Here is a 9,673-nt window from a genome sequence, read left to right on the forward strand (position 1 = left end):
GACATCAAGGTGGACGTAAAAAGAAAGTTGTCTGCCCACCGGAGAAGCGTGGGTCAGAGCGCAGCGGGGCGGAGTCTGGGAGCTCGCCCATTTGAGCAAAGGGTGGCAGCTGTGATTCGGGATCGGCTCCTTTTTGACAAAAAAATCATAATAGTCGCGGAACACCCGTTAATTTTGAATGCGACCATCTTCTAACAAGGCCAACACTGCCATTGTCAACCTATCGATTATTGGCACATTTTGCGCATGCTTTTATATTCTCATTTATTTGGATGCTGACGATAGGTTGTGTCAATAATATGTACATAATTCGAAATTGGCCGACTGGTTCATTGATGGATTGATTTTAAGTAACAATGGCTTGTGCTTATTCCACTCAACATCACATAATAATATTGCAGTCAAGAATTTCACAACAAATGTGTGAAGAGAGATCATATGTCATGCGTGGTCCGGAAAATATGTAACGTTTAATAATCAAGCCATCACTGAAAATAATATTGCTGGGGCTTCCTTTTAATTCCAATATTGACAATTTAGTTTTATGGGTCTGTTTAAGTTTAGCCTAACAACAGTGTCACATTATGCGTCTCGACAACAATAACGCATGATTGAAGCGCATTTGAAACGCATTCCGACGTTCAAATCCACTTTGAACTCGCCTCATATTGCAATATTACTTCATGACTCGTGATCGAGTAGGCCTAATGTTGTTGCGCTGCATTGCCTCTATGTGCCGCCAACTGACAAAATGCAGCAGAAATGTGCGTAAGCCAGGCATTTAGTTTGCGTGGAGAACCGCACTTTCTCACGTCAAGTCAGTCTTTGTACATCCGAACGTTTGCGTGAGAAGTTGCTTACGCAGCTTTTTTGTGCGTAAGCAAGCTTTGTACATGAGGCCCCAGGGCCCTATCTAATGAATAGGGAGAGAGCTGTATCTCCATTTTCCGAGATCTAAGGGGCATAAAAAACACATGTTTGAAATCACGATGAAAAACAGACTAAAATCGCTGAAAGGGTTTGGTGGTTTTGTATTAAATTAACGTTTTAAAAGCCCTTTTTCTTACAGGTAATCTTGGACTGCGCATGCGCAATGCTTCACGACACAGTTTTCATTTACGGCATAACAACACCGGCAATGCACTGACAGCAAGTTAGCTTTAAAAATTAGCTTTTGCTGCCGAGCCAACAAGATAACAGGTAGTCGAAGTTTTCCAGTCGATTCTGCTTGTGCCGCTCCAGCTGCTGGTTCTTCCCTCCTGATTGAAAATAATAAGTGTCGCAAAAAGCGTGACCGCGTATGACCTGCAAAATGATTGGAGCAACGGCACCAGAAGAGGCGGGACATGTGCAAACAACTGCCATCTTGGCGTTACGAAGTTTCCCCATGCATTTCAATGGGTGATTTTTTCAGTGATGTGTCTCCTCCTTCTATAGTGTCTCTGGTAACACTTTCCTTTTTTTATCGGCCGTCATGAAGAAAAACTTAAGGGGTAACACTGTCCTTTTTTATCGGCCGTCATGAAAAAAACATAAGGGGTAACACTGTTGTTTTTTATCGGCTGTCATGAAAAAAACATAAGGGGTAACACTGTCCTTTTTTATCGGCCGTTAGAAAAAAACATAAGGGGTAACACTGTTGTTTTTTTTTATCGGTCATGAAAAAAAACAAGGGGTAACACTGTCCTTTTTTATCGGCCGTCATGAAAAAAAACATAAGGGGTAACACTGTCCTTTTTTATCGGCCGTCATGAAAAAAAACATAAGGGGTAACACTGTCCTTTTTTATCGGCCGTTAGAAAAAAACATAAGGGGTAACACTGTTGTTTTTATCGGTCATGAAAAAAATTTAAGGGGTAATACTGCCCAGGCCAGTATAAGGTGAGGATGGATCAATTTGCATTGTGGACTGGCTCTATAATACTTCTCCATCTGTAAAACTGTTTGTCATAAACAAGAGATTGACTGTGTTCTCTTCCTGGACTGAATAGGAGTGGTGTGATGGAGTCTGATGGGCACAGGATTTAACTGCAACGCTCATGTCATGTGTAACCTCCGAACAGCCACCATTGCTCCATTCTAAGTGGTATGGTGAGAGGGAGCGCTGTTGGATAACACTCAGGTGACCTCGGAGCAAGACCAGCAGATGTTCTTTGAAACCTGCAATTATGGCATGTATTTAATAAATCAATGTCATATATAATTTCTGAAATGTTTTAATTGTGGTCAATCTGGTGCAGCAGGTAGAGCTGGTGGTTTGCAACCCGGAGAGTGGGGTTCAAGTCCTGGGAATGTCCATGGCATTGTAGGAAATAAATCCTATTATTTCTAAGTCTGCTGAATTGCAAAGTCAAGTAGAAACTTCCGGGAACTACCTAGTCGGCGTCTTGGTGGTGCAGCGGTAAGAGTGTTGGCTAACACTCTGTAGACTCAGGTTCGAGTCCCCGCTCACACGGCCACCAAGAAGGGGGCACCCCCAACCGGGCCCCCAACGTATCTGAAGAACCCCTCCATCATAGGGGCTGAGGGGGGGGTGTTCTGATAATTTTTATCAGAACATTTTTAAATGAGTATGAATATACTCCAAAATAAAAAGACAATCTGAAACGCAAGCTTGTATTCGAACAAAAATGACCAACACAACAGTTCCCTTTTAATAACTTTAATAACCCCGAATAACGCCAGGTCAGACGGGGCGGCTGCTGCCCGCTTCGCAGCTCAGCTGCGGGGGGAGCACCAGCGCCCTCTCCTGGGCGTAGCGCCGCCAGTGCACCTCGTCGCCCTCGTGGGTCAGGTACCTGCTGCCCATCCGCTGCTCAAACGCCCGCAGGTCGCACCACAGCTGGAAGTCCTTGGTCACGGGTGACACAATATGGGATGGATTATGGGATTTCTTGTATATATTATTATTACTACATTTGTATAACAGCAAAGCGCTGTAAAGCTTCACACTGTCTTTATTCTTGCGAAGTGTTTAGACCTTCTCGTGGTTCTAGTCCAGATGGATAACCCTACAGGCTGGTACAGTCCAGTAGGGTTAGGGTCCTGGTAGGCTGATCTAGCATGTCTATCTATTCCACTATAGGCTTGATTTTGAAACGGCCTTTAATGTCAACATCCCCATCTCGTGGTCAAATAGACGAGAAAGATTGAGGCCTAGAGTTTGTGTGTGTGTGTGTGTGTGTGTGTGTGTGTGTGTGTGTGTGTGTGTGTGTGTTTGTGTGTGTGTGTGTGTGTGTGTGTGTGTGTGTATGTATGTGTATGTGTTTGTGTATGTGTGTATGTGTTTGTGTATGTGTGTGTGTGTGTGTGTGTGTGTGTGTGTCTCACCTGCAGCCAGGGGTGTCCCAGGGCCTTGCCCACACTGTACCTCCTCTTCACAGACACCTGCAGCAGGTTGCTGATCAGACTCACCGCTGGGGGTCCAGGGAGGGAGGGGCAGGAGGAAAGAAGGGAGGACAGGCTTAGGTGTTGTTTACGTCTTTATGCACACGCAGACACACACACACACACACCGACACACACACACACACCAAATATGTAAACCTCACTCCGATGGTCAGCATTAGACATGGTCAATATCGTAGCTATCATTGATAGGGTGGTAATCGTAGCTGACGACGATATCGGTAGTTATCGTAGCTGTTGTCAATGCTTTCTTTCTGCATGGTAACCTTGGTAGCTTACGCATCTACCCTGACTGTAATTGTCGTTGCTCCTTTCATGTAGCTATGGTCGCCCTGGTTACTGTCGTGGTCCATGTATCCTAGGTACGGTCGCCATGGTTACTGTTGTGGTCCATGCATCCTAGCTATGGTTTCCCTGGTTACTGTTGTGGTCCATGTATCCTAGCTACGGTCATCATAGCTAATGTCGCGGCCCGTGTACCCTAGCTGCGGCCGCCGCGGTTACTGTCGCGGCCCGTGTGTACCCTAGCCGCGGCCGCCATGGTTACTGTCGCGGCCTGTGTGTACCCTAGCCGCGGCCGCCATGGTTACTGCCGCGGCCCGTGTGTACCCTAGCCGCGGCCGCTACCTTCCAGGGAGATGGCGGCCCAGGGCTGCCGGGGGTACATGAAGGAGGCATTGGTGATCTGCTGGCCGATGTCCTCGTCCTCGTTGAAGGGGAAGGTGCCGCTGAGGCTGACGTAGGCCACCACGCCCGCCGACCACATGTCCAGCGAGCGGTTGTAGCCGCCGCTGCGCAGCACCTCCGGCGCCAGGTAGGCCGGCGTGCCCACCACGGAGCGGCGGAACGACTTCTCGCCGATGATGCGGGCGAAGCCGAAGTCGCACAGCTTCACCTGGTTGGGGGGGGAGGGTGGTGGGGAGGGGGGGGAGAGGGGGAGAGGGTTAAACCATAATGCTGGGATTGGCCGGTGGTCGGGGTGTTAGTGATCTGATGGAGAGGGGTAGTGATACTAACCAATCGTGCACAGTGCTAACCCTAACCTAATATAAGGAATATCTATTATCCCTTATTACTGCATTAACCTATGTTCATGAATGGTTAATTAATGTCTGCTTATCGTGAGGTTTACTTTGAACTAGTAAATAATGTATAAATGAACACCTGGGTTAACCAGAAGCCCACTGCCTTAGTTAACATGAACAACAGAGTAAACATGAGCCCCATTAGTGACAACAGTCAGTGAATGTGTTGACGTGTGTGTGTCCACCTGGGGGAATGGGTCTGTGGAGGCCAGCAGGACGTTCTCCGGCTTCAGGTCGCAGTGGGCGATGTGCTTCAGATGCAGGTACCGTAGCGCCTCCAGGACCTACACACACACACACACACACACACACACACACACACACACACACACACACACACACACACACACACACACACACACACACACACACACACACACACACACACACACACACAGGGTAAAGACTGGGTCAGCCATAAGTTCGAGCAGCTATAAGTGACTGCTGCCAACTGTTATACCGGTATTAACATGGACGTGAAGGTACAACATGAAACTTTTTGATCCTCTGAAATTTCCAGAGGGGGGACTGACCTGGACGACCAGGAAGCGGGTGTTGCGCTCTGGGAGCCGCCCCTTCTCACTGGACAGGATCATCTCCAGCATGTCCCCATGGAGCTTCTCCATCACCACGAAGATGTGCTCCACCGTCTCAAACATGGCCTCCATCAGCACCACCCCGGGGTGGGACAGGTTCTGGGCCGGAGGACACACACACACACACACACACGCACACACACACACACCTATATATGAGTTGAACACTTGCAAAAACACACACAAATAAAGTTTCAGTTGCCAACCCTCTCATCAATGACTCTCATCCATGACTGTCTCACACGTACACACACACACACACACACACACACACACACACACACACACACACACACACACACACACACACACACACGCACGTATATGAACTAGCACAAAATCCCACAATGCATCACAGAGAGGCGCTTGTGCTCTCACTTCCTGTGCACAGTCATAACTCTTTGCGGTACCTGTAGGATGGTGACCTCGTTCTTCAGCTGGCCCTCCTGGTGGGTGGGGAAGCGTCTCTTGTCGATCACCTTGATGGCCACCGAGCGGCCCGATGTCCTGTGGGTACCTGGGAGGGGACGCCACGGCGACAGGAAGTAGAATTAAACAGTACAGAGCAGCAGTACGGAGGGCCAGTCGTCAGAAGCGGGGGGAGCTTCGGGGCATTAGTGTTCACGTTAGAATCTGAGCGGACTGGGCCGATATACTAGGGCTGTGCTAGTGAACTTGTTTTGATCCCGATTTCGTTTTTTTCAGTCTGAAACGATCTCCGAACTAAAAGAATCATGTAGCTGACTCATAGTCAGTGTTATGAGCCACAGCTGTGTTGGTCCTCACGGTGACCCCCTCTGTGAGGAGGGTCAGTGAGAGGCCCGCATTACCTGCGAACACGACGCCGAACTGGCCCGAGCCCAGCATCTCGTCTGTTATGATCTGGTACACCAGGCTGATGTCCTGCAGGAATACACAGCAGTCACAACATGGTGCTGATCATAACAATGTGGAGGAGGGTCATTTGAGTGTCAACATGTAGCAGTAGTCGAGTCAAGTCAAGTCAACATTATTGTCAGACCGACAACAAGTTACATAGAGGACCGAAATTGCGTTTCTCCATTCTCCAAATGTGGTATTAATGTGTTAGGTTATGTGTGCTATAACATATAACATAATAGTGCAAAATGACAATAACAAATAAACACAACATATACAGACAGACATACATTATACAGAACTACTTACTGCACTCGCTTCTCTGTGCAGGCCTGTAGAAAAAAAACATCAGTTATCATATTGTAAAGTCAGCATGCAAAGATAGATTGACTCACGACCATAAAATCTGGTAAAAATGCATAAAATTAATAAAAATAATAATCCTCTCTCAAAATCCGCGCACTTTCCGAGCAGATTCAAATCCAGATCACACCTCGTGTCACGACTCGTAAAACGTAACCCAACTAGTCACTGTCGACACAACTGATCCAGTGCACTGATCTGGGTCCATACCGTGGCCCCCCATTCCCGGGGTCTTTCCACCACCACCTCCTCCTCCCCCCCCCTGGTTGGCCCGGACCACCCCGGCCCCGTCGCCGCTGCACAGCATGGGCATCAGGGCCCGCCGCAGGTCCCTCTCCCAGGCCTGGGCGTCCTTGTGCACCTGGACACAGTACACCGCCGCGCCCGTCACCACCTCCAACGAGTGGGGCCGGCTGCCCGGCAACACGGCCACCGAGAGATCCGTGGGGCCCCTGACCTGCAGCACCTCCGACAGAGGGATCTCCTGGGGAGGGAGGGAGGAGGAGGAGCAGGAGCAGGAGGAGGAGGAGGAGGAGGAGGAGCAGGAGGAGGAGCAGGAGGAGGAGGAGGTAAGGAGTGGAAGAGGATGATGAATGAAGGGATTTTTATTTTATTTTTAGCAGTTGCCCCAAAAAGCATTTACGCCCAATTAAATTGAATTCAATTATTAATCATATTAAAATATAGTTTAATGTTATAATTAATCTCTTGTGTGAAATTGGACCGAAGTCCTATTTTAGGTGCATTATGATAGATTTCTATATGTTTCAGACACGCAAACCTTCAGGCTTCCCCTCTACAATGTTTTTTTTGTTCGTGGAACGTAGGAACAATGGGTGCATAAACTCAATCTGGCCACTAGGTGTCACTGAAGAGCTAGAGACCGACTTGTGAGTGAGTGAGCGTGTTACTGACACAGGAGAAGAGCGCTGGTCCACACAGTACCTTGTAGAACTTGCTGCTGCCTTCGTTCTGGTACAGAGTGATGCTCTTCCAGTCCAACACCCAGTAGTGACGTTTTCTCTGGGACACATTCAGAGAAAATATACTATTTAGTGTGTGTGTGTTTGTATGTGTATGTATGCATGTGCGTTTGTGTGTGTCTGCGTCTGTATGCGCGCATGTGTGTGTGTGTGTGTGTGTGTGTGTAATATGCAGGTGCATGTTTCTGTGTGTCTGTGTATGCATGTGTTGGTGTGTGCGTTTGCGTGTGCGCGTCCTCACCAGCGTGTCGATGTGCGTGTGGTGCAGCAGCCAGCCCTCCCTCAGCACGCAGCTGGCCCTCCTCTTGGCGTGGTGCACCGACTGCACCACCCTCATCAGGGGGATGAAGCTGCCAAAACACGGACTACAACCGCCACAAACCACCACATTACAACCCGTCACATACCCCCCCACCCCCATGCCACCATTTGATCTGACAACCCTAAGGCTAATCCCCCCCCCCCCCCCCCCCCCAAATAGGCCTCGCAAATTTTTTGTCAGCCTTAAACTATCTCACTGTCTGTTGCATTGTGGGAAATGTACTTGGTACGATACTTGATGTCAATTTGAATGAAGATGATATTAAAGCTACATTGATAAACACTGAAGAAAGCGCCTTTCAAAGAAACATCAGCCCACTATGTTCTGCTGGCATTCTTTGATTTTGTGAATACTATTGACAACATAAAATAAACGAGACCTTGTTATATGAGAGAATATAGAGCTATCACTATAGAACTCTAGTCTTCAAATCTCTCATGACGTTGACTGACAGGTGTAGACTTTGTGGTGAAGATGATTATTCCAAATAATGAAAGCTATGGGCATAATAAGATAATTATTTTTTACTCACAATACACTCTAGCGATACCCATCCTTACACTTAATTCCAAAATCTTCCGCAGACTTAAAAACTCTAAGGCAAACTCAATTTTAAAAAGGAAATCTTAAGAGATAAAAGGAAACAATAATAATCGATAAACAATCAATTGAACTTAGCTTTGAATCCCAAATTGAGACCCAGGCAAAAGTTGCAAAAGTGGCAAAAGTTGTACCGCCACCTGATTGGTGGTTGCTGGAGCAAAGCTTCCTGGCTGTCCACCAATGGGTCGTCATCAGCATGCATCTCCTCATCACAGCTGTCCACCGACGTCATACTAACGAGGTCTGACTCGTTGTCCTCACTCTCCTCTTTGCCGCTGTGATTGGCTATAAACAGGAAGTGATTTGTCCATCATTAGACCTTAGCGATACACACCATCTACCTGAACTTTAAACTGATGCATGATAAGTGAGAAGAACTCTTTCAGTAAAGCAATTGTATTGTCTTGTGTTGCATTGTATTGTATAATATATTGTATAATATCATTTATGGTACTATATTATATAGTAGTGTATTGTTTTCTATCGTCGGCTATATTGCATCGTATCGGTTTGCATTATAATGCATTGAATTGTATTGCAATGCATTGCACTGCACTGCAATGCACTGCAATGCACTAAACTGTATTGTACGGTCCTGTACTGCACTCTACTGCCCTGCACGGTCACCTTGTCCACAGCTGCTTCTCCTCTCCCCTGGACAGTCTCGAGGGACCAGCAGCTCACAGCGTCTGTGGCAGTTAAACCTGCAGTCTGGGGACGGGGGGGGAAACAATATTAATACCTTTTCTGACTGCTATTGAATCAGTCCTTTGATTTAAGTGAAAAAATATTCAAGAAAATCGTTTTAGAAGTAATTTTCTTTATCCATAAACACTTTTTGGGTGTTTCTTTTGTACGATAACTACAACATAATCTCAAAACAAATATTTAATCCCCGGCCCAACGGACACAAAGTGTCGTGGTGAAACGCTGCCCCCTGCTGTCTCACCGGTGCACTGCAGCCCCTGTCGGAAGAGACCCTTGAGCAGCCGGTGGCAGTACTGGCAGACGGTGGGCTTGGTGTAGCTGTGGATGTGGAAGGTGTGAGGGACCTGGGTCTTCACCACGTCGCCGTAGCCCACCCCCAGCCACACCGGGGGCTCCGCCCACGAGGCCGGCCGCGAGTTGGGCTTGGATAGGCTGATCTGGATGGGAAGGGGGGGGGGGGGGGGGGGTTGAGAGTTGTCGGTTGGTTTTCACAACTGTAAGGAGAAATATTGTTTTGCCCTGAGAAAATGTCAACATTTCGTGAAGATTGATAATTTATTCCTTTTTGAATACATGAACCATGCTAGCACTGACCCCTCTCAGGTGTCGCTCATCACACTAATTATGGGTCTCCTCCCTCATATAGCACCAGGTACCAGTCAAAGAGACTGTACCAGGTACAGTCAAAGAGCAATTAGTGTTATGAGCGACACCTGTGCTTTCTAT

At 47.6% G+C, this 9,673-nt stretch overlaps 1 protein-coding gene across 1 annotated transcript; it reads right to left on the bottom strand.

Moving 5' to 3' along the window:
• Positions 1 to 2,663: 2,663 nt before the first annotated feature.
• Positions 2,664 to 9,384, bottom strand: LOC311372858 (serine/threonine-protein kinase D3-like; the record flags this gene model as incomplete). Its single annotated transcript, XM_084489801.1, has 14 exons — positions 2,664 to 2,851; positions 3,331 to 3,416; positions 4,036 to 4,303; positions 4,679 to 4,777; positions 5,027 to 5,188; positions 5,500 to 5,606; positions 5,920 to 5,992; positions 6,278 to 6,300; positions 6,542 to 6,815; positions 7,277 to 7,354; positions 7,556 to 7,679; positions 8,377 to 8,524; positions 8,867 to 8,950; positions 9,189 to 9,384. Coding segments are annotated over 14 exons (1,887 nt in total), but the record flags the coding sequence as incomplete, so codon positions are not given.
• Positions 9,385 to 9,673: the final 289 nt, after the last annotated feature.

The sequence above is a fragment of the Micromesistius poutassou genome (assembly GCF_964030765.1).
Source record: "Micromesistius poutassou genome assembly, contig: SCAFFOLD_5691, whole genome shotgun sequence".
Taxonomy (NCBI): Eukaryota; Metazoa; Chordata; class Actinopteri; order Gadiformes; family Gadidae; genus Micromesistius; species Micromesistius poutassou.